This window comes from Psammomys obesus, unplaced genomic scaffold (assembly GCF_907164565.1).
Source record: "Psammomys obesus unplaced genomic scaffold, mPsaObe1.curated_primary_1811, whole genome shotgun sequence".
Taxonomy (NCBI): Eukaryota; Metazoa; Chordata; class Mammalia; order Rodentia; family Muridae; genus Psammomys; species Psammomys obesus.
In genome coordinates, this window is record NW_026596079.1 from 17,908,723 (window position 1) to 17,936,242 (window position 27,520).

Below are 27,520 nucleotides of genomic sequence, written 5' to 3' on the forward strand. Positions count from 1 at the left end.
GAGGAGCCGGAAGAATGAGCGTGCTTTAGGCCACTTCCGTTTCTGCCTGGGAGGAGCCTGCTGCGCTGTCATGAGTCGCTTCAAGTTCGTGGGTAAGGGCGGGTTTTCCTTGGCCGTGGGTCTTGCCGGCGACCCCAGGGCCCCTCCTCGTGGCTTGGCCTTTGGAGGGTGCAGAGGATACTGGGAGGCCTCGAGTGCCGGCAATGAGTGATCTGGTTTTTGCTCAGGGATGGTTTCCCGAGTGCATATTCATTTGTGAGAATTGACGAGCTGTGCATAATTGTGATTTGCGCTTTTGTGTATTTTATTCAATTGAAAATAATGGGATAGTGTGGGGTGTGGGTCGGTGGTAAACTGCTTGCCTAGCATGGGCTAGTCCCTGAGTCTTCTCCCTCCCCCCAAAAGAAAAAGCGCCGCCCCCAAGCTTAATCACTATATTATTCTCTTGTCTTTCGTGAACCCGCGCTCCTCTTCATGGCACTCCGGGCAGTGCCTTCAAGGTACCGCTTCACTCAGTCATCGCTTCCTCTCATAGATAACTCTGGTAGGCTTTGCATTGAGTAATGGAGGAAGAAATCAGGGTCAGTGTCAGGCCTACACATACATGTACATCCATCTGCAGACATGCATGTGAACACAAATACGTTCATGCACCCTGGCAATAGGTACACACGAGGGGAAAAGAGATGAACTGTTGACTAAGTTGGTTCTTTGATAACACAGTTTTTCATTGGGAGCATTGAACACTGAAGATGCTAGGACAATATAGCTAATAGTTCAAATTCCATATGGTGATGTCATCTTACAGTTTTTGTACTATGCTTGGTAGTGGTAATAATTACCTATTATAGGGCCTTTGATGTGCAAAATGCTTTCATCTTTATTCTTGGATTTGAGTCATATTCCGTTGCCAGAAGGAAAATTCTGCTCATCCACAAAGAAGATAATGGAGGGCTCAGCATGGACCAAGATCTTTCAATCCGCTAATAACTGGCAAGAATTCTGACTCCAAAGCTCACTGTCGTTCCATAATTGCTTGATTGTAGTTATTTCATTTTATTGTACTTCTTGGAACGTGGATCAAACTCTTTCAAATCAACTCATTTGAACTTTTCTTTGCTCCTATGTCAGAGTGCTGAATTATTGTAGTCTTTCCACAGATGTTTCTTGTGGGTGGGTGAGGAAGCGGCTTCCATCTGAGAGCATTTTCTGTGGGAGCCGGGAGTAGGTTTTAGAGGAAACTGATGTGATTCACAGTGGAGGGACAGATGTTGCCATTAAATTTGGTAAGGTGAGGATGTGAAGTCTGTCCTTAGCCCATTTATAAAGGCAACAGAGGTTCTAATAATAAGGGGGAAAGGCTGTGGGCTGTGAGTCATGTGATTCCTGTGGGAAAGTATGAATTTATCACCTCATCTCTATTGGTAGGCAGATGTGCACATGTATTTCAAATATTCTGCAGTGTTTTTCTTGCTGGTTCCAATGCCTAGAATTCTCTTTTTACTAGCTCTTGGGTTATCCAAACTCCTATTCACCTCTCAAGGTCCATCATAACATTGGAGGAGCACATCCTGAGGGGCAGCTTGGCAGAAGCTCCACCTCTGTGCTTCCATGTAGGCAGTAGTAATGTGCAGACTAAAAGCATCCCACATGCCAGTGTTTATGCTAGGTTCAAGCAATGCAATAATGAGATAGATGGGATTTATTGTCTTCATGTTGCTTACAGTATAACTTAGGTTGTACATTATACTATAGTTTCCATGCACACTGCATTCCCACAGGATAAGGACCAAGTATTATGTGTATTTCCTGACTCCTCATACAGCATTTGACAAAGTCAGCCTCCGTGTGTAGCTGGTGAATAAAGGGAGTAATTTATTCCCCTCTTTACATCTCCACTTTCATCCCCATTCCATAGTCTTCACTGCACCTGAGCTTTTGTCAGTTTCCAAGTGAGACACTCTAACTTCTGTTGCTCCCTTCAGATTCCAGCTTCCAGTATGCCTGAATGAAATCTCTTCAATGCAAATCTTGCCCCTTTGATTAAAAATCATCAGGCATCCAATTGACACCAGTATCTTTAATGTTAAGTGGGAGCCATAATCTGGCTAAACCCTTTTCTGTGCTCTTCAGCAACTGGAAAACCTTTAACTTTCTAAATAACTGTTCTGTTTCATACCTGGAAGGCTTGACGTCTTAGTTACTTTTCTGTTGCTGTGAAAGGCACTTATAAAAGTTTATTGGGGAATCATGGTTCCATTGGCCATCATCATGGGGAGCATAGCAGCAGACAGGCATGGCTTTGGAGCTGTAGCCAAGAGCTTATTTATATCTTGATCCACAACCAGGAAGGAGAGAAAGCTAATTGGGATTAGCAGAGGCTTTTTTTTTTCCATGTCTGTAGTATATATATTTTTAACTTTTTAAAAAACTTTATTGATTTTGTGTGTGTGTGTGTGTGTGTGTGTGTGTGTGTGTGTGTGTGTGTGTGTGCATTTCACATCATGTATCCTGGTCCCACTCATCTCCCTATCCCCTAGCCCATCCTTTGCTCTTGCAACCTCCCCCTCAAAAAACATACAAACAAGCAAACAACAAAATCCAAAGCGTAGAAAACATCTCATCGTGGAAGCTGTAGTGTCACATTGTGCCACAGTATATCCCTCTGTCTAAACATCTTCACTTGCAAATGCTCACTGCAATGAGTAACTGGTCTAGTTCAAGGTCTCTGGCTTCCATGACACCATTAATATTGGATCCGCACCGGGACTCCTGTTATCCTGTGTCATGAAGATCCTGAAGTCTTGGGTCAACAGGACTGGCCCTTTCATGCATTCCATTTGCAGATGATACGGATTTTGGTGTGGTCCAACTCAGAGCCCTGCATCTGGGCCTGGGTGGGAGCTGAGCTCTCCCTATGTGCACCACCAGGGCAAGCTCTTCAGCAGTGCTCTGGCTAGGCCACCAGTGCTGCCCTTGGCAGGGTCAGCTCTTCTGTTTCACCTTGGGTCTAGCTTACTCGTGCCTTCACCATCAGGGCCAGCTCTACTATGTTGCCCAGGCTAGGTACAGGTACCACTCTCATAGCCCCTTGGGTCAGCTCTCCTGACTACCACAGGTGGTTGAGGGGAGAGAAGGGGAGAACCTCAACCCTGCACCTATGCCACCCTACAGCAGATGATTGGTGGGTCCAGCGCCCCTTTGCTCTCCCCCTAGGGGCTGGCTCACCCATGTTCCCTTGACCATGGCCAGCCCTACTGTGCTGCTCACATGAGGTGAGGGGCCATTCTCCTGAATGCTTCAGCTGTGAAGGTCAGAGATAGCTCTCCTGATTTCAGGACCATGTGGGCAGCTTTCCTGACTGCCGGAGTTGGTGAGGGGAAGCAGGGGTGAGAGTGGGGCATCATACCTCTGCATCCCTGTCATCCCACAGCAGATGAGTGGTTGGGTCAGCTCTCTCAGACTCACACCCTTGGTGCCAGCTCATCCACACCCCCTCCACCTGGGCCAGCTCCACTGTGCTGCAGGGCCTGCTCTCCCAAGTACTGGTGAGAGGTGGGGGCATGGGCTTTTGAAATCTCAAAGTTTACTCCCATGACACACCTCCTCCAAAAGGCCACAACTCTCCCAATTCTTCCCAGACAATCCCACCAACTGAGCCTATGAAGCCATTGTCATCCAAACTGCCATACTGGGCGAGTGTACCTGATTCTGTACCATTTCTTTCTGGGACCCTCCTCTGAGCCAACTATCAACTTATTAGAGAAATTCCTTGTCTGTGTCCCATAGTAACAGTGGTTTTAATTTTATGTTTTTAGTATTTTGATAAATTTATTGACAATTTCATGTGTTTATGATGTATTTTAATTCTATTCCTTAATGAACTTTCCCATCCCCCTCAGTGTCTCCACTGCCTGTGAATGCATCTGCCCCATTCACTTTTGAATGTCTAAAGATGCACTTCTGCCATGAGCCCTTAGAGAGCAGAAATCACATCTTAGTCATCTTTGTATCCCACAGGTCTTATCATAGTAGCTGCCAACAAGTGGCCAGCCTGTTGATTCTGTTTGAATGGATGTGTGAATGAAAAGCTCGTTTAGAGATGTTTCAAGTAAATATTTTTAATGATTATCTGTTTTACTTTTGCTTTCCACAGATATTGGTATCAACCTGACAGATCCTATGTTCAGAGGAATTTATAGGGGGGTGCAGAAGCATCAAGGTGAATGTCTCTTTTACTAAGGTGACTTCTATGAAGACAAACTTTCTGAGTAAGGAGATCTTGAAAAGCGTAATTCAATCTTAAAATTGAAATATTAAAGAACTCTGTATAGCTGAATGCAAGTCTAAAAGCCTGGTACTCAGAAGGTAACGGAAGGAGACTAGCAAGTTTCAGGGCAGCCTGGGCTACATAGTGAAAACTTGTTTTAGAAAAACAAGCAAAGCAAAAATCCTATCATTATAAACAAGCCATAGTTGCAAACCATTGTTTTGAACAACAGGGCATGCAACCCAACAGGTACTTCCTGAGAACATCAGTTTATCAAGTTCTTAAGAAACATTTTCAGGGGTTATCGATGGCTCAGTAGTTAAGAGCACTTACTGCTCTTGAAAAACACCTGAGTTCAGTCCCCTGCAACCACACCTACACTGCGCAGCTCACAGCTATATAACCTATAACCCCAGCCCCAGAGCCTCTGATGCCCTCTTCTGGCTTCTGACGGCATGTGCGTTCATATGCACAGACCTATGCATACACACACACACACACACACACACCATTAAAAAATCTTTTAGAAAGAAAAAAGCATTTTCCAGCCAAGGACAAAGTATAGTCTAATAGAAGAAAGGTGTGTTATCTTTCCCCTGTCTTCTCTTCTCCTGTTCCATCTGTGTCTCTACTTAGAGACCTAGTATATAGTGGGACCAGATTATTGTATCTTAAAGATACAAGTGGTTTGTACTGCCATGTAGGTTCATTTCCTCTCCAGTCCTAAGAATACAGTCTGGGGACTGATATAAGCATAGACAAGTGCTGCATCACTGGGCTGTCTCCCACATACAGGTTCATTTGTAAGGCGTTTGGTTAGCTGAGAGGTGACTGAGCAGGAAATGGTGATGACACCAAAATTTAAAAGCAGAATGTCTGCAACAGACGTGTCTGTGCACACTGCCTGAGGAGAGCGCCTGTGCTCTCTGTACATGCAAACAGGAATGCTAGCTTTGCGCTTGAGAACGAAGAAGTTCCATACTGCAGTGACCTAAGTCATAAACTGACCACACTGAGCTTCTCTAGGTAGTGGTAGTAGCTTTCCTGAACACAAGTAATGTTCCTGTCACTTGAAACAAAAAAAAACAAAACAAAATTCCCCAAGTCTCACTTTAAAACTTCCCCCTTTTACTTCATTTAGACATTTGGTTGCTACTTTTATGTGACTTATATAATAAAGTTAACTATTGAGTAAATTACATTCTGCTTTCCTTGCCTTTGTCTTCGATTTAATGCTTTGATGTTGCATGTATATATGAATGTGTCTGTGTTTATGACATAAATTACACAGTAGTCAATTATCACAACTACTGCAGTTTATAATCTAGCAAACCTAGTTGTTATTCTCAGTATAAATTAGGTAAAGTGATTTTTGTCTCAGTTGAATTCTATTTATATTTATTCTGATACTTAAGTATGAAATTAATAATTGAGTTTTTGTATTTTATTTTGCTGCTTATTTGTTTTTGGTCAATGCTGGGCTGGGGAGATGGTTCAGTGTATAAGGCACTTGCTGTATAAAGCATGAAATTCGGAGTTTGGATCCCCAGCCCCCGTGTTAAAGCTAAGAGCAGCAGCACGTGTCTAACCCAGTGTGTGGCAGGGAGACAGGTGGCTCCTGAAGGCTTGCTGGCCAGCCAGCCTGTCCGAAACAGTGAGCTACAGGTTCAGCGAGAGCCTCACTTTTATAAGCTAGTGAGTGAGAGAGAAGACCTAGTATTGTCTTCTAGCCTACACACACACACACACACACACACACACACACACACACACATACACACGTTCCAGATAAAAGGCACATCATTTGATTTGTAGTCTAGCATTCATCTTTAATTTGAACCTCCTGAATTCTGCCACTTTCTCCTTCTTTTGAGGAACAAAAGAACAATTAAACTAATTATTCGTTTTCTTGTTTTGTATATATTAAGATTTTGCAACTCTAGTTTTACTATATTACAAGTAAATAGCACTAGTTTGGCTGTGTTTTATCACATGATTGGGCATGGCTACTTTGAGAGATAAAAATTATAAAAAATGCATAATTGTATATCTTATATACATAAATATTTACTTACCAGGTTTTCTTATGTGATTTTTCTTAAACAGATGACTTACAAGATGTAATAGAGAGAGCTATCCAGATTGGTGTTAAAAAGGTAACACCTGAATTTTGCTATTGTTGAATTTCTTTGCTTTAAATTTTTTTTTTAGTTAAAATGCTGCAAAGTAAAAGAGAAAGAGCCAATGGCACATACTTAGTGTCTATTTCTATGTGTAAAATAAGGAAGTTAATAGAAATAGTTATTCTGCTCACAACCATTTATCTTGCACAGTCCTCAGGAATGTCATCGGAAATGTAACCAAATGTCTGTGATAGAAAAAATTAATAAATGCTCTGTCTCACTTAGCATGTGTTAGAGATAGTCTTCTAAAACACATCAGATGTCACCATACTTAGGTAGCTGTGGATATACCATCAGATGACTGGGAAAACTCGTTAGTTTTAACAGTAGTAACATTTTTCTAAGTTTTTAGACTTCTAATAAGAAATTGAACATTAACTATCTTATGGCAGATTCTTCAAGTATTTCTCTAAATTAGTTGTGCAAATGGCAGACAAGCCTGCACATACAAGAAATAGTTATATTCTATATTATTAATTCACTTTGTAACTACTGCTTCAAATGTAAACCCTCAGGTCTAAAATGTGACATAACTAGTTAAATAAATTCTGCAATCTCCAGCCCTAAGATTATATTGATTATTCAAAAGGAATGAGAAAGGACCAAAGTTATATGAACTTTTCATCATATGTTCACCCCCTCATCATAAGTCACTTGCATCTAATGCTTTTCTACAAACACTGAGGTGATCAGGCTCCTGAATTTCTCCATGTCAGCATGAGTAGTTTACCCATTTCTAATCAAGAACACACATATATGTAAACAAGAGAAGAAACAATAGGACAGAGGCAGACTTCACTTGGACTTACTAAGTTTGCTACCAGCACTTACATTCTGGTAATTAGAAGCATGGTTTTGACATCCCAAATGTGGCTTTCAGCCCCAACTTCCTCCTTCACAGCTTTGAAACTTGGGGTACTCTAGATTTCAGTTTTCTTATCCATAAAAAATGAATGTTTTAAAAGCATTGTGAGGGCTAAATAAAATACTGAGTATGAACAAGCCTTCCTGATGTACTGATGACATCACCAAGGTCAGGAGATTGTATGCTGGGAGAGGAGTCCATGGCTTAGTCCTGCCCTCCCTTTCTCAGGCTACAAGTACAGGGAATGTAAATAGAATTGGTTAGACACTGTTCAACAGCATTAACGTTCTGTATGTGGGCAGCTAGTCTAGTTTTTGAGAATTAGGTAAGGTTGGTAAAGAATAGTTTTCCTGATATCTTAAAAATTTTTTAAATCTTATGTTCTATGGATATTTGAGGTTTTGTTACTGTATATTCCCCGGATGGATCCTTGGTGGTTAGTCATACTAGAGGCTTATGTTGCTATATGACAGTATCTGTTTCTCACATGCAATTCCACCTTTGTGTGCATTCTCTTTGCATACAAATACTACAATGAATACTTTAGCTTAGAGAGACTTCAAAGTATGTTTTAAAAAATAATCGGTGCCCTTAAATCATCCTTCAGAAACTGTGTACCTTAAACAGCGCTGTCTTGGTAGTCACCTTTGACACTGGGTTCTTAATTCTGTCTGACAGATTAACAAAGATGGCATCCTAACCATCAAGTGACTCTAATGGCTGTCTGAAGTATGTTGATTTCCCAAGAACCATGATTACTTCCTTATAAAGCAGTCACTACATTAATGTGTCAGTTTTCAGTTTAGAACCCCTCTGCTTCCTTTACTACTATGATAGACCCTTTAAGAAAGCTTTTATGTGGGTTGTATGTATTATATATGCTATTTTATGAATTAAAGCAGAAATACTTAAATATCAAGTCATTTTAGAATGATAAACTATAACATAAACATTATATTTTAATGAAAAATAGCCGTTTCCCAAACAAACCTTAGCAGCAAGGGATTAATTTTACATTCTGTCAAGTTTCTGAATGACCAAGAAGACAGCTGCATTTGCATATCTGTTAGGAGACTGTACATCAAGCGGCATCTGGGTGACTTCCCTGTGCACTGGAGATTGAATGAAACTGAAAAAGATGAAAAGCCTATTGGTATTCTTACAGAAGTCGTTCTGATCTCCTGGAGTTCCCAGCGCATATATGGAGACCTGTTAAATTAATCAGTACTATTCAATTATTGATTTACATGATCATTGATTTCAGTGAACAGAATTCTGGCTTGGCAGGTCTTCTGTAACATAAATTGTGTCCTCAAAAGAATTGGAATTTGTCTCTAACAGAGACGAACCTGAACGCACGTTACTATTTAGCACAAGCATGCTGTGGGAGCGTGTGCGTGGACAGGAGTCAGGTAGCACTCTGTAGAGATGAGCTTCCCCATGGAACTAGAGGGAAGGTGTTTGGGGAACAGCTGACGGTCTCGTGGGATTCAGCTTCTTTACTTCTTGCCATTTCAGTTTATGATCACAGGTGGAAGTCTGCAAGACAGTAAAGATGCACTGAAGTTGGCACAAACAAATGGTACCCTCTTATTACTCTTACAAAACCAAATGTGAATTAATTATGAAGGAGTCTTTCTGAGAACTGTTTAAGGTACAAATACAGTGAATCCTGACTGTGGAAATAGCAGGAAAGTAGACTGATTCAACGGAACATGTGTAAGATGGCAAAGTTTAGAATATGCTTTGGTATGTTTGATGTTTGGTAAAATCTTACAGTACTTAACAGTAAGAGCGAAGTTGTGCACAGACATGATTTACCTTCAAGTAATTCCAATGTAGAGTTTATGTTTATGTTCTATAGAGTTTTGTGTTTTTTAATGTTTGATATGAATTGTTATCATTATTATTGAACATTTATTTTGTGAATCAGACTTTGTGTAAGGCCGCAGGAGTTTAAGTAATTAGATAGTAAACTACTCGTAAGGCTAGAGAGATGGCTCAGCAGTCGAGCACGCTCTTGCAGAGAACTCTAGTTCAGTTCCCAGCAACCCCATGGAGCAGCTCAGGGGATGAGGCATCCCTTTGGATTTCCATGGGCACTGCTCAACACATACACTAACAATTAAACTATTCTGCTCTCTGGGTGCTTACTTCATGCTCAGACACTTCACACTTACTTAAAATTTTATTTGACATTCATACAATTTTTTGTATGTATACTTGCTAGACACCTAGAGATTAGGTATTCCACAGTTTGTTTTTTCAAAATACAACTATTCTTTTAATGTTTGAAATCTTATCAAAAGCTGTTTTTTTTATAGACATCTTTATGAAATGCACGCTTTTCTTTAGGCTCTATTGACTCTCAATGTTAAAATATGAAAACAACCATCTTCCCAGGACTTTTTGGAAGTACAGAGGAAGATTTTCCTCCACGTGGTTCTAAAAGTCTTCTCCCATCTTTATTATTATTCTTCCTCCCACTCTTCTTTAAAGGGCTGTCTGTTGCCTCCTGTTACCTGTGTGAAAGCCTGAGGAAGGGTCTTCCATGGGTTCACTTGCAAGTACCTGTTGAACTTCTGAAAAAAAAACAAAACAAAACCAAAAAACTTTACATATGATATCCAAGCATTCTAACACTGAGCCATTCTCCCAGTCCCTCTGGCTTGTTTCCTTACTGTTAACAGCTGCTAAAAGTCTGCCTTCCAAATACTAAGTTTCGCTTTTTATTAGAAAAAAAAAATCCCTCTTTCCACTTTTTAAGTCATCCCTACTAGTAACCTTTTAAAAAGCTTGAATTTATTTTTATGGTATGCTCGAGTATGTGTCGGGTAGCTGTGCACCTACATGCAAGTGCCACAGAGGCCAGAGATGTCACATCTCTGTTGAGCTGCAATTACAGGCAGTTGTGAGCCGTCTGATACAGGATCTAAACTCTAGTTCTCTGCAAAAGTAGTAGTCATGTTTAACCATCTCCAGTCTACTGCTGACCTTTTTAAGGGAGGTACATTATGGTTGTTATATTAAATACATGAATTGTAGTAGTCATGTAAACAGTAAATATAAAAGATAAAATTAATATTTTAAAATAATTTCACTTCCATTATAATATGCTTGATAAATGACCTGCTTTGGAAAGAGTTGAATTGACTATTATATTAATACATGAAGGCAGTTTTTACATGCATATCCCACTTTTAAAATATTGTTAAATGTTGCTTAATGGACATTGCAGCCAGTCCTGAAGAGACCTGATAAGCTAGAGTCAGATGGAAGGGGAGGAGGACCTCCCCTATCAGTGGACTTGGAAAGGGGCAGGGAGGAGATGAGGGAGGGATGGTGGGATTGGTAGGGAATGAGGGAGGGGGCTACGGCTGGGATACGAAGTAAATAACCTGTGATTAATATAAATTAATATAAATAAATATTATTTATTAATATAAATTAACATAAATAAATAATTAATATAAATGAAATTATTATTAAAGTGCTAATTAATGTACATAACTCTAGAAGTTTGAATTGTTTATAGCATCAAACATCAGTTGAAATTACTTTGTTCACTCATTTTTATATATTAAATATGACATAAGAGTGAAAATAACCCTAAGATGCCATTTTCTGTTAGACATGTTTTTCAGCACAGTTGGGTGTCATCCCACGAGATGTGATGAATTTGAAAAGGGCAGCCCCGATCATTATTTAGCAGGACTGCTGGACCTTGCTGAGAACAACAAGGGGAAAGTTGTAGCAATAGGGGAATGTGGACTTGGTAAGTGCCAACCTCACCACTTAACATTATTTTGAAATAACTACTTGTTATGTTCAAATCCTGAATAATTATCATTCTATCTTTTCAAGATTTTGACCGACTTCAGTTTTGTTCCAAAGATACTCAGCTCAAGTAAGAAAATTTGTTGACTTTAAAAATGGTTGTAAACTGCTAAAAATGATTTTTATTTTTTCAATGTAACATTGATTGAACAAAACGGTGTATTTGTTTTCCTTGACATGCGTAAAAAGTGACACAGTCCATAACATATTTGCATGTAATTAATAATCCCCAACTGATTAACCATTGGATTCTATTTGAATGATAAAACAAAGGGGTGAATTTTATATTATCAGACTTTTTGGCGGTGGTGCCAATGCTATATTTATGCACAAACTATCTACACTCTTGGTCCACTGTAGTTTTTTATGCATAAAGAATAATCTGGATCAAATTACCTCTTAATAAATTTTGTCATCTGATTTTTGGGGGGTGTGTATCCATGCAACCTGAGCGACTTTCCACATTATACCTGCCAGGACTCTTAGAGATATCATAAGCCCTATCTCTCAGACACCGGGTAATCAGTTCACTTAACCTGGAAAGTTCACAGATTTATACCGGCCAGAAGCCTGTTGTCTTTTTGAGCTTCTCAGGCCAGTGGTCCACTGCAGTGTCTGCCTGGGCCACAAAGAGCCTCCTGAGCCACAGACTGGCGAGTCTCAGCATACAACAGTGCTGTTGCAGAGCCCGAAGGATTACCTCCCTGGGTGGCTTGTCTTCTAGAATGAGTTAAAAGTGATTCTCAAATGCAACCCAAATACTGCATGAAAGTGTTGCTAGTGTAAGTTTTGCTAACTTCTCTGAAGATAACTGCCATCCCCAGTCAGAGTCAGGATTTAGAGTGGATAGGCGGGAATAGATTATGCTGTAACACACATCAGATGTCCAAGTGCCAGTCTGGAATAGAGCTGAGCTCAGCCTATTCTGTAAATGATTTCTGAGTGCCTCTTCAGTGTGATAAGAGTTAGTTTTGGTTCTTGTGGCCTTTATAGACAAGGGAGTCCATAAATATAATAGACAAGAAGGTGTATGCATATGAGAACTTGTGTTCAATTCCTACCACTACCACCAAAAATAAAAAAAGTGTTATGGATAGGAGATGGCAAGGCAGCCATTTAAGGGAAATCTGGGAAGTCTTTTGAAGATGACAGTGTGATAGAAGTCTCTTCAAAAAAGGATAAGCTAAAAAAAAACTAAAGTGAAAGCATTGAGAAGATAGATCAATTGGCAATTTATAATGATATTTGAAAATGTCTAAAGTAGTAATAATCTCACTTGGATTATTGTCAAAGAGACAGATGGGAGTCCTTATCCCATCTTGCCTTCCCCTGGCATAGGCTAACCTCTGTGTGTCCATCAATTTCAGTACACTAACCTAAGCGTACTGAACATGCAGGGCCGTTGGTGTCTTCCAGTGTGTCGCAGGCATACAACGGGTCTGCTTATTCAGTTCCCTTGGTGTCTAGTAAAGATTTAATAGGAGGGAGACTCTGTTTCCTAGATGGATTGAAATCCATATAGGAAATTTAATTGCTGTTGAACTTAATTGTTGTTAGAATTTCGATCTTGGTCTATACTTCGTGTACATGTGTATGAGCACACACTTAGGCACGTGTGTGTGTGTGTGTGTGTGTGTGTGTGTGTGTGTGCGTGCGTGTGTGTGCGTGTGTGCGCGCACACGCGCACGGAGGCCAGACCTCAATCCTGGGTGTCAGTCCTCAGAAGCCGTCTGTGATATTTTTGGAGACAGGGTCCCTCACTAGGACCTGGGGCTCTCTCTTACATGGTTGCTGGATATCAAACACAGGTACTCATTAGTGCACGGCACGCACCTTACTACCAAGCTACCTCCCGTCCCTTCATCTCTGCTTCCTTTTTCCTTTTCCTTTCTTTCTTAGACAAGGTCTCCCTGTAGTCCTTCCAGGTTAACTGGAACTCACTATCTAAACTCATGGAAATCCTCCTGCCTCTGCCTTCTGAGTTCTGTGATTAAAGGCATACACTACCACACCTGGCTTTGTAGCATGTGAAACATTAGCCTATTATCTGATTTGTTGGGCGGGGGGAGGGTTGTTTTGTTTGTTGGTTTTGTTTTTCAAGACAGAGTTTCTCTGTATAATAGCCCCGCTGTACTGGACTCACTCTGTAAACCAGGCTGGCTTCAAACTCAGAGATCCACCTGCCTCTGCTTCCCGAGTGCTGAGATCAAAGGTGTGCATCACCACACCCAGGGATTTGTTTTATAAAATCTTCTTTTATTTATTTATTTTTTTTTTTCATTTTAAATGTACAATAGGTATTATGTGTGAGAAACAGTAGGTAGGCATCTTCAATGGGGTTAAAGTATACTGTCTACAATGAGCAGGACTGGCCTGGGGTACGATTTAGTCTTGCTGTTCCCTGGCTAGGTGTTCCTTTGTACATCTCAGTGTCCTCATTGTTATTGCATCCTCTCCCACTGAGGCCAGACAAGGCAGGCCCTGGGCATTGTTCTTGGGGCTTTAAAATGTTATTATATAGGTCTTTTTATTTACTTATTTATTTACTTATTTATTTTTAAAGTAATTTATTTAATTTTATGTGCATTGTCAGATCCCTTGGAATTGGTGTTATGGACAATTGTGAGCTGCCATGTAGGTGCTGGGAATTGAACCTGGGTCCTTTAGAAGAGTACACAGTGCTCTTCACCACTGAGCCATCTCTCCAGCCCTAGGTCTTTTTTAAAAAAGCATACAAGATTTCAAAATGACCCTGAGGATACTTAGGGCACTCTGGAAAGGGTAGAGGCTCTCCAGGCTGTCCTCCACCTGGGAAAAGATCACTGCCTCCAGTGTTCCTCACTGGGTTTTGGAGCGCCTCAGTCCTAACTAGTAACAGCTGCTGCTCTGACCTTCTCAAGCTCTGTCCTTAGTGTTGACCCAAGCTATAAGAAGCAGTGATTCAATGGGAGTAAATCAGAGCTTTGATGAAATATGCAAATTAAATCAATAAGGATTTTTATGAACGGAAGAAATTATAAGCAAAATAAACAGATGGCTTTTGACAGTCAGTTCCTGCTCTGAAACTTATGTTATTTGATGGTTTTGTTTTCCCTTTAAAGACACGAGTTATTTGATGTTTTATACGTTATCCTCAGTTTGTACTGTTAGAGTGTTTTGATTTGTTTTGCCACATGAAAATTTTCTTCTCAAGATTCTTAGTTTATTTTTGTGAGGGAGCATGCATGCCATGTCATGCAAGTGGAGGTCAGAGGACAGCTTTGTGGACTTAGTTCCTGAGCTCTATGTTGGTGTGGGTTCTGGGAATGTAACTCAAATGTCAGCCTTCATCACCATGTGGCACGTGCCTTTACCTGCTGAGCCAGCTCACCAGCCCCCACATGACTTAAACGTTTAGTTTTATGTGTATGAATGTTTTGCCTGCATTTATCTGTGCACGTATGCAGTACCACGAAAGACCGGGAGAGGGCAACAGATTCCCTGAACTGGAGTTACAAGCGGTTGTGAGGTATTGAGTCGGTGTTGGGAAGTGAGTGAACCTTTGTCCTCTGGAAAAAATGGTCAGTGCTTTTAACCACTGAACCATCTCTTTAGATACACCCCCAACAACCTCTTAATGATATCTAGCTTGAACTTAGGGCTCTTTTCTTAAGTTATAGTAAACTCTCTGGGTACATTATATGTGCTTGTGTTATTTTTAGTGTTATTATACCTTTGCCTATTCTGTGACAGAAAGCTACCTTTTAATAGGAGTCTTTGGTTCTCTAAAACAGTGCCTTGGTCATGTGGCCGGGCCATGGAGTTGTGAGCACATGGTGAGCACATGGGAGATCATGCCTGTGGTGTGTAGCTGGAGCCACCTGCATGGTCACATTTACACAGTGACAGAGCACACTGGATGCTGGCACATGTACTACTTTAGTGGCTATGGAAGAGGTGGCTAGTAATAGTTCTTGGGCTTTTTTTGAAACAGGTTTCAGTGGCGCAGGTGCTAAGAGTACAGTCTCAGTCTGCCACGTTTGTTTACACAAAGTGCTGGAGATCCACCCCAAGGCTTTGTATAGCGGGCAAATGCTGCCCATTTGGAGTCCCCAGCCCACTACTAGTAATTCTTAACCCTGTCTTCCAAGTTTTTATGTTTTCTAACCTGCAAAAGTCTTCACTTTAACTGAAACAAGATTGCTTTTGCTTATTCTAGCCCAGTGGAATCTGAAAAGGTCATTTAAAAACCCAAACATTAGGGCTGGAGAGATGGCTCAGCCGTTAAAGGCTAGGCTCACAACCATAAAAACCCAAACATTAAATAAGGCATAGAGCACCAATTTTAAATGGAGAGACAGTGGACATTGTGAAAATACGGTTTGTGATCCTAGTCAATGAGGCACCTCTTTCCAGAAGTTAAGTGGCAGAAAAATGCCTGGTGTTTTTAATATCTCAACTCACTATTGTTGCCATTTCCAGATAATCAAATGCATTTAGTAAAATATTATTTTATATTATGTCTCATGCTAAAATAAAAATTTTGGTGTGGATTTTTTTTTTTTTTTTGCATTGTGCAGATATTTTGAAAAACAATTTGAGCTGTCAGAACAAACACAATTACCAATGTTTCTTCATTGTCGAAACTCACATGCTGAGTTTTTGGGTGAGTTAAAAATGAAATATCATTACAATTTAAAAACTGTGAGGCAAGTAGGCTACTTGTCTGATTTTTTTTTTTTTTTAATTCACAGACATTATGAGAAGAAATAGAGATCGGTGTGTGGGTGGAGTGGTGAGTATAAAGTAATCGGTTAAATGTGGGATATACAAAAATGTCTTTGTTATTAAGGTTGGCTTCAGCTAATTCAGACATCAAAAGTAGTTAAGTCTTTTAGTTGAAAGACATGTAAACTTACTATTAGATTTATGAGCGGATGGTGTACAAACAAATGACACTTCTAGTTACACTTCTTTTTGCTCAAAATACAATAATGAGCAAATTCTACTCAAGAAACAAATGTGAATTTCTGGGTTTTGTTTTTGTTGTGTATCTTTTGTTTTTTAGTTTTTTAAGACAAGGCTTCTCTGGGTAGCCTTGCCTATGCTGGTCCTGTAGACCAGACTAGCCTCGAACTCACAGAGATCCACCTGTCTCTGCCTCCCAAGTGCTGGGATTAAAGGTGTGTGCCATCACACGTGAATTTCTATCTCCTATCACTGCATTCTTTTCCCAACAGCCATCCGTGGTGTTCTTCTATTTAAATTTCAGAGGAAACCTAAAGCAATTTTTATGTCTTAGAATATCCCATTGTTTCTTGCAGGTTTTCTTTCCTAGCTTGCTGGCTGGTGGTCACTCTTCTCACTGATGTAGAGGCTCATCCTCCATGATGTACATCATGCTCCTAAATGTTTCTTGTGTGGCCATGTCAGTCTTTACTCTTGACACATTTCCCATAAATATCTCTGCTTTCACTTAGCTGTGGTATCTGTGGTAGTGATTTCTAGTCAGTTTATATCATGGGCTTGAGTTGATAATCACACATACAAAATTTCATATACAATTTCAAGAGAGCTTCAACAACCACCTTTTGGAGTCATTTAGGTGTTTAAATTTTTATTTATGTATTTCAATCACAGTCCATTGTGCCAGTCAAGGAAAAAGGACCTAACCCTGAGCATTTACTGTAATACTTATGTTGCTGTGCTTGGACACTTTTTTTTTTTTTTTTGGAAATTATGTCCCGTGGTGTCTGTGTGGGGGTCAGAGAGCAGTTTGCAGAAGTTGGTTCTCTCCTTCCACCACGTAGCTCTCACCCAGCCAGTCATCTTGCTGACCCTCCTGTTTTCTTCAGGGCTTTCCCTCCGCCTGGCGTTGCGCACCACTAGTGATAGGTGTGTGTTCTCTATTGCTGTCATGTTAATGTTGCTTTGCACATCTCCTCTGTAGTTTACTGACTCTGTGCTCTGTAATCTTCCCTTTAGGAGCTATACTTAGGACTTGAGAAAGGTTTTAATTAATGCCCTGGGCATTACTGATGGCATTTATTGTCATTTCTAGACTCCACCTCTCACTCATCTCCTTTATTTCTAAGACAGACTTTACTTGGATTAGTCTGTAATTTCAAAACGTTAATACCAGGAACAGCAAAGGCAAACAAAATATCTGGGTTTAATAAAAGAAATTTCCAAATAAAGCATTAATAACGGTTCTCTGGACTTGCTTATAGGAGATCACATTTTAAATTATCTTTGTATTAGTGGGGAATTTTTTTTCCAGTTCACTGGAAGTGCTGAGGGCTTAGCACCTTCACCTAGTCAATCATCTTGCTGACCCTTGTGTATTTTTCAAGGCTCTCCTCTGCTTGGTGTTGCAAATCTTGCAAGCAGCTGTAAAACATAGCTGAGAACATGTTATTCCTGCAGTGGTGACGTGACTTCATGTGTAAAGGAGTGTTACTGTTAAGTTATTATTTTTGATTACATGCATGCACCTAAAGCAGGAGAAAAGTCAATGCTCAGTCCTTTTTCCAGTTTAACTGAGGTGGATGATGTACAAGTATTTTTTTTTTCACTTTTATTATTTGTGTGACATAACACACACACGAAGGTACTCACTGAGGCCAGAAGATCCCTGGAGCTGGAGTTAAGGTTGATTTTGAGGTGTGTGTGTGGTGTTGGGAACTAAACTCAAGTCCTCTGCAAAAACAGCGAGCACTTTTTTAACTGCCGAGTCATCCTTCCAGGCCCACAACTAACATTTTATAAGCAACCTTCTCACCACTTTATTGAGCTTCTTAAAAGTTACCTCTTAAAGATTAATCATTTCTCTTCTAAAAGAAAAGTATCCTCTAGAAGAGAAATGCAGTGGGATTTTGAGAATAGTGTCCCAGACCTTTCCTCTTCCTGTGTAAGAATATGGCTCCGTTTCCTGGGTCCTTGTGATAGTCTGCAGGGAGGGCGATGTAGACCCCCCCACAAGCAGCTGCAGAGAAACCTTAGGCAACCAACTTCTTGCTTTGTATCACTAGAAATAATCACAGGCTATGATCATCAAATCTGGTTTGGAAGAAAAACACTGTAGGGTCTACCACATTAAAAACCCTGTGAATCAAAGACTGTGTGTGTGTGTGTGTGTGTGTGTGTGTAATGTTTTTGCTTAAAAAGTATATTGATGCTATTGTAGATTTTAAGGTTATTACAATAAAATTATACATATATATCCCTAGGTGCACTCATTTGATGGTACGAAGGAAGCAGCAGCTGCTTTGATTGACTTGGACCTTTATATAGGATTTAATGGTTGGTAGGTTCTCAGGTTTTCCTTAATTTTTATATTAGCAGATTTCTTAAATTGTCGTATTAGAATTTATTTTTATTAGAGTTCGTATGTTTTGCATTGATCTTTGAGAATTTTAGTAGCTACTTATATAAGAAATTAAATAGCAGACTGTTATTACAGTTGTTACACTACTATGCTGCATGCTAATAATGGAAACAGCTTGTGTTGAGGTCAGCAGCTGACTTCTTTAGCAGTCCAGTTTGCTCTTAGGCTATTTCACGCTTACAGCATTCACGCTCACAGCACTTTATGTAATGCACGCATGTTGGCCATGGGAAAAGAGTATTCTGTGACGTCGTTTGTGTATTTCTTAGGCCACAGAAGTTGGGAAACAGGTTTAAAATTACCCCAAGTGTGAGAGAACCTGTCCTCTGGTCATTGCTCAGTGACCTTTCCTCTGTAACTCCACACTAAACTTCAAACCACCTCACAAGTCAGCCAGTACAGCAAGCTCCTGGCCTTGTTTTCTGTCAGCTCTGTCAGCATTTTTTACAGTTGTTCTCTTAGGAAGTCAGTGAAGATAACTTACAGACTAGAATAGACTTGCTTTCCTTCTTCAGTGTCGCCCTTACTATGATCACTGGTGACATCAGGTATAATTCTTAGGGAAGCAGAGTGGTGGCAGTGCTTACTCCTATTGGTATATCTCAGGATGAGTCTTTCCTAAGTAATGGTTAAATTTTTAAACTGATAGTCATACAAATACACACAGTGATTAAGTCAGGCATACTAAAGACAGAGACAGTTATTCCTTCCTCCCTCAGCACTCCTCTGTCTCTGTCGATTCTGCAAAGGCAAGTGCTGGGTGTCTGCTGCTGTATATCTTTGTATAGTCACCAGCTCTGAGGCCTCCCGCTGTGTCCTTAAGACACGGCACACTGACCCCCCACCTTGCGTTGTCCCATGTCTTCTGTTGCTATTTCAGGACTCTGGGTTTTATGTGATTGTCATTTTTATGGTCACTGCTGCCCGTGTGGGGAACTATGCTCACTTTTCATGTGCCACTTTTTGTTTTCCTGGATTAACTGGCCTCATATTTTTATTTCCTTGACTTTAAAACTTGAAGCCCAGGCAGGCAGTGTCACAAGCCTGTAATGTCCACACCCAGGAGGCTGAAGCAGGAGGATCGTAAGTTGGAAGCTGGCCTGGGTTACATAGTGACTCAAAAACAAGTTGAGAATTCCTGGCACTTCCTATAGCTCCATATACATATCTTATTTGGTTTTCTCCATAAGGAAGCCTATGCAGATAGTTCCAGGCCTTCTCTTTGTTTGGATGCCTATCTCTCCTGTGAGAGAATGCTTATTTTAACTTCTCAAGTTCTCATGCATTCTGGTGTGAGTTTTATTCATTTGTTTTGCTCTGAGATAAGACTTTCTTGTAGACTAGGCTGGCTGTATACTGTGTAGATGAGGATGACCCTGACTGGCCCTGCTGCCTCAGCCTTCGCGTGCTGGGTTACAGATGCCCGCGCTGCATAAGTTCATGTTTGCTTTGGTGAACAGTCTCTACTTCCTGGACATTTTTCATGGAAAATAACTTTTTTTCTTTTTTTAGATTGTTCTAGATGTTTGGAAATGGATTTATTTTATTCTTCAAAGTATACCTGGACAGTTAATGAAAGGAAGGGGAACCCATTTTTGATTCTTCAGTGCTGGTGAAAATTGACTGCCACTCAGAGCCCCAGTCCTTTCCCTGTGACCTACTGTGCTTTTCCTATATAGGGATAAGGCTAGTTTATGAGATTTTACAAAGATATGTTTTGATAATTGGAGACTTTGTTGTTGTTGTTTTTGGTCACTTATCCTGCTACTCTGCTACTGGCCCCTTACAACTGAAGCTTTTTTTTTTTTTTTTAAGAATCACTCCTGGGAATATCTTGGATTTTTTTTGGGGGGAGGGGCAGCTCAGAATTGGTAACTGGTATTATCTTTCCTATAATTTCTACTATATCATTTTCCATTTCTACTTTATCACTTTTCAAGATTTGCTTCATTTTCAACTTTTCAAAATGAAATATACTTCAGCTTTTATTTCTAGCTTTAAAGTTCTCTCATATACCACAGTCTTGACAGATGAAGTATCTTCTTTCTGAAGATATTATAGTTGGAAATAATTTTCTAACTGTTCTGTTGCTTTTATCTTGGTTCTGTTTCCCTTTTGTGTATGTTCTCTTATGGGGACTCTGAATTTTCAAATGCCTTCGATGTTTGCGGGGGGGAAAGCTGAACATAGTGGCACATGCCTAGCCAAAAGCTGAAGAAAGAAATTCAAAAGCTAGCTTCAGTTAAAAGGCAAGTTCGAGGCCAGCCTGGGCTACATGGCTGAACTTTTTCTCTTTTGGAGAGGGAGTACAGAGGGACAAGATTGGGCTGTAAGACTGAACTGACAGTCCCCTCTTTTATCTCACTCTGCTCCACAACACTTCCATGTTCATTTATAAATCCCTACCCACTTTGTTTTGTTTTGTTTTGTTATTCAAGTCAGGGTTTCTCTGTATAGCCTTGGTTGTTCTGGACCGCTTTGTAGAGCAGGCTGGCCTCAAACTCAGAAAGGTCTGCCAGCCCCTGCCTCCCGAGCACTGGGATTAATTAGAGGCAATCCCATCACATGCAGCCCTACTCTCCTTTTCTAGCAAAGATCATGGGACCCTTCTAGAGAAAATCGACCCAGAAAAGTGTCTCTCCATAGAATATGTGAGCATTCTAAGTACGTAGTTCTGGGATATTTCCTGGGGAAATCTGATTGCTAGTCTCTTTCTCTAGACCTATAAGATTTAAGTCACTTAGCACTTAAGGTTATTAATCATTTCTTCTTTCATGTTTTGCTTTATTATGATGAGCTGGGTTAAGAGGCGTCTACTAGAAAAATGTTGTTGGGTGAAGTGATTATCAAGGGACAATAAAAGGATCAGTGTTCCAGGATCAAGAAAGTAGGGATGAATGAATAACCAAAGCATGTAGAGTTGGCAGACAGTGAAACTACTTTGCAAAAGATACACCATTGCCATGGAGAGTGAACCAGGGGTGACTGCCACTACCACATGGGCTTTAGATACTGGTGATGTGTCAGGGTGGCTTTATCTATTCTGACTCATGAAACAGTGTTAGACTGTTACTGAAGGTCAGTACTTCTCATCACATTCAATACTGATTCATTTAGGTGCTGGGTGAGCTGGGTCTGGATGATGGGCCACATGTTTTCTTTGTGGGCACCTAGCTGAAAAGGCAGCTATCAGTGATGCTGTGCAGACACTGCATCGTCGTCTTCTAACCACCAAAGGTTCACTGCTTATGGCCATGCCATCCTGCTATCCCCAAGCGAATCTTGAGGCCAAGGCCACCTTCAGTGACTGAAGTGGCTACATGCAGTGAGGCTGTAAATATGTTAAGTCTGCTATTATAGAATAGTGGAAGCAGGAATAGTCTGTTTCAATGATTGAAAATACATTTAAAAAAAGTAAAAGTAGCCTGTGATCATTTTAAATTACACAAATACTTTTTTTAACTTAAAATTTTACTTAGGCTAATATATAAAGTTTATTGAAAGTTCAGTTGGTAAGTACAGAAAATGATATCTCCTACACAGGCAAGAATAATCAGTATGCCCCATTCTCACTTGATTGCGACCTCAGACCTTCACAATGAACAAGTATTGGGGGCTGGACAGGTGGCGCAAGTGGTTAGGTGCACCTGCTGCCCTTTCAAAGACCTGAATCTGCTGGCTTCTGAGCCAGCACACTCACACAATGAGCAGGCATGCCTACATACACTTAAAACAATAAAAAATTTAATGTAACAAAAGGGACAAAAGTAGAGGGTGATTTGAAGTTGACTGTATTATGGTTTTGTGAATGGTAAGCACGTCCACTTTCTAAAGAACGCTAAGAACAAAATTCTGTGTGGCTTTGTAACTTAAAAATGTCTCATATTAAGAAAATATTGACTGAATATCATTTTAAAATATTGTTTTCAAGCTCACTGAAAACTGAAGCTAACTTGGAAGTTCTGAAGTCAATACCTAGTGAAAAACTAATGATTGAAACAGGTAAGCAGATATTTCCATAACTCCAAGTTTCATATTAAACCTCCCCCCCCCCAAAAAAAAAGCGCCTAGAGGAAATTTGACAACTAGTTGCAATCTCAGTGTATGTTTTTTTTTTTGCCAGATTTTTGGAGGTTATTGTTGATGGAAAAGTTGTTCCACTGATTATTTTTATTTTCAGTTTGGCTAAACCTAAAAACTTATAAAAGATAACAGAATCTGTGACAGAGTCTGTATTTGTGAATATTTAATGAAGTGAGCCCTCTAAGTTTACATAACGGTTTTGAGATGCTCGTTTACCTCTTTTATAGTGGTTTAGTTATATAGCCCTCTACAAACAAAAAGCAGCAATTGAAATCAAATGCTTTAGTGTAAGGATTTGAGAATTTCTCTTAGGTTTAAGAGCTAAGACTTTGACCTATGCCCTGTAACTCAGGATTGCTGTTTCATTAAAGTCTGTAGACTGGGCCAGTCTCGGGAAATTAATTTTATTTCCTTAGGCAGTCCACAAAAATGATTTTATTGAAAGTACAATGCTTATATAATGTGCAAGCCATTTGCAATGAAATAACAGGGAAATAGCTCAATGGCAGAATGTTTGCCTGGCATTCCCAATACTGGGAGATAAACAGGTATTCACAACCACACTTTCACATGCAGTAGAGGCAATACAGAACAGTCTTAAATACAGAAGCATTTCAGTGATACTTCTTGTACATTTAGGTCTTTTTTTCTCAAAGCATATCATATACTAGCCACGTTAGTAAGGAAATAAAATATATAAAAATAAGTCTTTAAAGTGAAGCTTGGGACTTTATGCTTTTCTTAGAACTTTTTCCTGTTGCATTAATTTTTGTCATTTTGGAAGTTAGATTATGACTTGTAACTTTAGGTTATATACTAGTGTGATGTCCATGAAAAAGATTTAGAAAAGTAAATTCCTTAACACTTTCTCTCCTCTTTTCCCAACTCTAGATGCACCTTGGTGTGGAGTTAAAAGTACACATGCTGGATCAAAATTCATAAAAACTTCATTTCCTACCAAAAAGAAATGGGAAAATGGATACTGTTTAAAAGATAGAAACGAGCCCTGCCATATAATGTAAGTTGTTTTGCTTGAATGACTTCACAGCTGTCTGATAACCGTGACTGCTACTTAGTAAATAACCTGAATAACATCCCAGTCAGGTTCAGGGTAGTTCAGATGAGTTAGCACTGGCAGTTAGTGATAAGCCATCCATTGGCACTGGACCCGAAGTCAAAGACCATTTGAATAGTTGTTTGGAAATATCTGTGCCTCAACTGCTCTGTCATCTCCTAGGTTTCCATCCTCTCAATCCAAATGATCTTACTGCCTCAGTGAGAAATCTGTTGGCTCTGGACTTTTGCCACTTTGTAGGAAAAGGAAAAGACCTGAAAGCTTGCCATGGAATTGGTCTAATGCACATTCCCTGCTACTGTTTATAACGAGTGGGCTGACCTTTAGTTAATGATTATCTGCATGTTAAATAAGGACAGCAGCAGCAACCAGAGAGATAACATAACAGTTCTTTAAGCCTCACTATGAAAGTGGTAGGATATCCCTTCCTCAGCAAACCCCACTACCACCAAATACAGTAATCCAGAATTGGATATATGTAGACAGCTGTAAAGAATCTCAGGGCAACCAGGAAACATTAGTCATATCATTTAATAGGCACTTATGCAGAATAAGTCTAGATTATATTGGTTTAGTGCGTTTTGCCACTGCAGGCTTGCCTCTAACATTTGTAAAGATTAATATCAGATTGTTTTTGTTAGACTGTAATGTCTTGAAATATGCCTTAAAAAAGGTAATTTGTAATAAACAGAGTATAAGCCAGATCTAAAATTCAGCAGAGAAGCCAATTAAAGTGTCCTTTGTTTGAACATATGGATGTTCTAATAGCCATATGTATGCTGGTTTTAGCAAAGAGTTTTGAACTGATGCTCTAAAATCTGAGGCAAAATTTTCTATTCTGCTTGCTAAAATATCACTTTTAATGTTTTGGGTTTTTTTGTTTGTTTGTTTTTGGAATGGAGGAATTTGAAGATTCATTTAGAAGACACTATTTCCCATAATTCTTTGACAATCTAAGGGGACAGCAGAGATCCTGAGATAATAAAGACAAGAAGCTGTTATTTTGCCACAGCAACTTGGCAAATACACTCACTACTTGGAGGATGTAGGGCCAGTGTATGTTTTCTGTACTGCCTTCATGCTTTGTAAACTCGTAGCTGTTGGCCTTAGCTGCAAATCTGCAAGACAAAATTTCAAGGAGTTTTTAATGCAGATTAAGAATTGAAACTTATGTGTCAGGCTGCCCTGCAGTTAGCTAAGTGGCAGAGCTTGGGAAAAAACAAATCACCATTTGCAAGCTGAAAGTGTCAACATTTCAGGTAGATCTGCTCTGCAACTTACAGTTCTTGAAAACTTCCACTCCGCTGAGTTTTCTAAATTATTTACATACAGGTTTTCTTTCTGTTTAAGCTATAAATTTCTTGAAATACATTTTGGCGTTCCCACTGTGTAAGGAAAGGTACAAGTTACTGAGGCTAGCTAGAAGCAGCAGTTCTTATCACACAACCATGGGATGAATAGGGCCATGAAGCATGTGTTTTGGATAAAGGCATCTGCTCCCTGGAGCAGACAAACAGATACAGTCCGAGACAGTCAGCTGCTGCAGAGGTGTCAGTCTATCACTGACTTGGAGTTAGCAACTGCCTGCCCCAAGGAGCACTCAGAGCACACTTTCCAAATGTGGAGTTTAGCTGTTCACTAAGCATGACTGGAAGTCAGGTCAGGTAAAGACACTCACCCTGGGCAAAGCAGACTGTAGACAAGCCTGGTAGCATCAGGGAAACAATGTACTCGGTGTACAAAGTAGGATGAGGAATTGAGTAGAAGAGAAATCTAGGACAGTAAAGTGAGACCAGATCCCTGCGGCTTTGCCAACCTTAGTAGTGTAGATTTCATCAAGACCCAAAAAGACTAAAAGCAGAGAATAGTGATTTTTGTTTGTAACCCAGGCAGCCCAGAAGTTGCTGTATAGCATCAGGTAACCTTCAATACCTAATCATCTTGCTTCTATCTCCCAGGTGTTGAGTTAGTCTTGAATCAACATATCTATGTCTGGTTGTTTTGTTTTTTTTCTTTTTTCAAGGTTAACTGCCCTTCATTTCAATATTGAAAGGAGAAGGGCAGATACTGCAGGACTTTAATGCCTGCAGTGTAAGGGTGTCACAGTAGGTGCTGGAGAGATGGCTCAAGGATTAAGGGCACTTGGAGAGAACCCAAGTTGTGTTCCCACCACCACATATTGGGCAGCCTGCAACCACCCATAACTCCGGCTCCAGGGGAATCTGGTCCCTGCACTCGCGCACGCAAATGTGAAAAAAAAAAATTTTAAGTGTCACCATAAGCAAAAGCAATTAAGTTCCCCAGAATGCTATACTTAAAAATAAGTAAGTGCAGCTTTATGCCCCTGAAGCTACAGAAAAAATACACTGGTACAAAAGGGCTACCCTGGTTTCTGGATTGCTGACTTACTAAACAGAGTGCTTTACTAAGCACCAGTGATTTTATCCAATTGGAATAGTAAACGCCCTGCTGCCCCAGTCTTAGCTGAGCAGCTGTGCCCTTGGCCACTCTTGTCAGCAGCAGTTCTACTTATGAGTGCAGTCGAAGTTCATTGCACAAAACTGCATTTCAGTGCTTCAGTGTCTCATCAATATCTGTGTCAAACAAAACTTTGATGTCATACTAGAACAATTTTTTAAATTCCAGCTAACTGTAAATCCCCATCCCTATTTATTTTGGGTGTTCAGTTGGGATACTCATAAAGGGAACAAAAAGACAAGGAATATTTAAAGTTTTAATTTGAATTACAATTGTCTAACCCATGTATAAAAACTACCTACAGATAATATTCCTAGGAAATCACTACTGTTGAGTGTTTGGGAAAAGAAACAAACACGGGACCTCTGGGCTCTTGTCTCTGCTCTGAGTACAAGACCAGAGCTGCTCCTACAGCTACACCTTCTAAACTTGTCATCATGCACACAACCATTCCTTGCCAGAGGTCTGTCAGAGACTAGTTCAGTAAGCAGTACCTTTCACATTTTTGGTCCTACTTTCCCCAATACCATTTTATTAATAAATATATACATATAAAAATAAATATGTACATATGTGTATATATATTTATTATGTATAAATACATTTTATTTCTATATAAAATATATTTATATATAGTAAATAGTAAAACAATATAAATAAAACTAAACCCAAAGTAGAAAAGTACTTACTTAACCTGTATTTTATGCAGTATAGCAGTGCACATCATTTTTAAAGATGCTCATGATGCAGTAACAAATGTGCTAGGACCTAGAGTTTTAAAGGACTTACACCCCTGGGACAATTCCATTAGTTGAATACTCACATGACCCTGGTTCTTTCTTTATATTCAAGATAGCTCCAGAATTTTCTAATTGCCAGTAATTGGTGATATTTCCCTACTGATGCTACTGCCAACTTTCATGACTCTTAAACTTCCTTAGAAGAGGTACTAGTATAGTATAAGTATAGGAAAAGATGATTATCTACCTTTAAAACAATATATTCTTAGTAAGTGTATCCTTTTGTGTTTTGTTTTTAGTCAGATATTGGAGATAATGTCAACAGTAAGAGAAGAAGATCCACTGGAATTAGCCAACACGCTATATAACAACACCATTAAATTATTTTTTTCCTGATACTTGATTTGTGTTTTCTTTTCAAGCAGTGGAATTTCATAGTAAGACTATTGAGCTTCACTAAGGAAATCTTTGCAGCCCTTCTTTAAGTAGGTAACACTGCACATTAGCCTGTACTTTTACCCATTAAGTCAGACCAGCACTGTGTAGGCTGTTAACGCCTCAGTTAACAATGAGAAACTTTTTATTGTGTAATCTCATCATTAGTCTGAAAGGACATCACTGCA

At 39.8% G+C, this 27,520-nt stretch overlaps 1 protein-coding gene across 5 annotated transcripts; it reads left to right on the forward strand.

Annotated features, from left to right (window-relative positions):
* Window positions 1–50: 50 nt before the first annotated feature.
* Window positions 51–27,295, forward strand: Tatdn1 (TatD DNase domain containing 1). 5 transcript variants are annotated; one of them, XM_055626738.1, is made up of 12 exons: window positions 51–92; window positions 4,157–4,222; window positions 6,377–6,426; window positions 8,837–8,900; window positions 10,950–11,093; window positions 11,183–11,225; window positions 15,715–15,800; window positions 15,889–15,929; window positions 18,364–18,440; window positions 22,453–22,523; window positions 23,496–23,622; window positions 27,197–27,295. In XM_055626738.1, exons 1-12 carry the CDS (start codon window positions 71–73, stop codon window positions 27,291–27,293), a joined length of 888 nt encoding a protein of 295 aa, XP_055482713.1. In that variant the 5' UTR covers window positions 51–70; the 3' UTR covers window positions 27,294–27,295. The 5 variants fall into 5 exon arrangements, with proteins under 5 accessions (XP_055482713.1, XP_055482717.1, XP_055482714.1 ...); XM_055626739.1 differs by lacking the exon at window positions 51–92 and having other exon boundaries at window positions 4,198–4,271; XM_055626740.1 differs by lacking the exons at window positions 51–92; window positions 4,157–4,222 and adding an exon at window positions 4,223–4,243.
* Window positions 27,296–27,520: the final 225 nt, after the last annotated feature.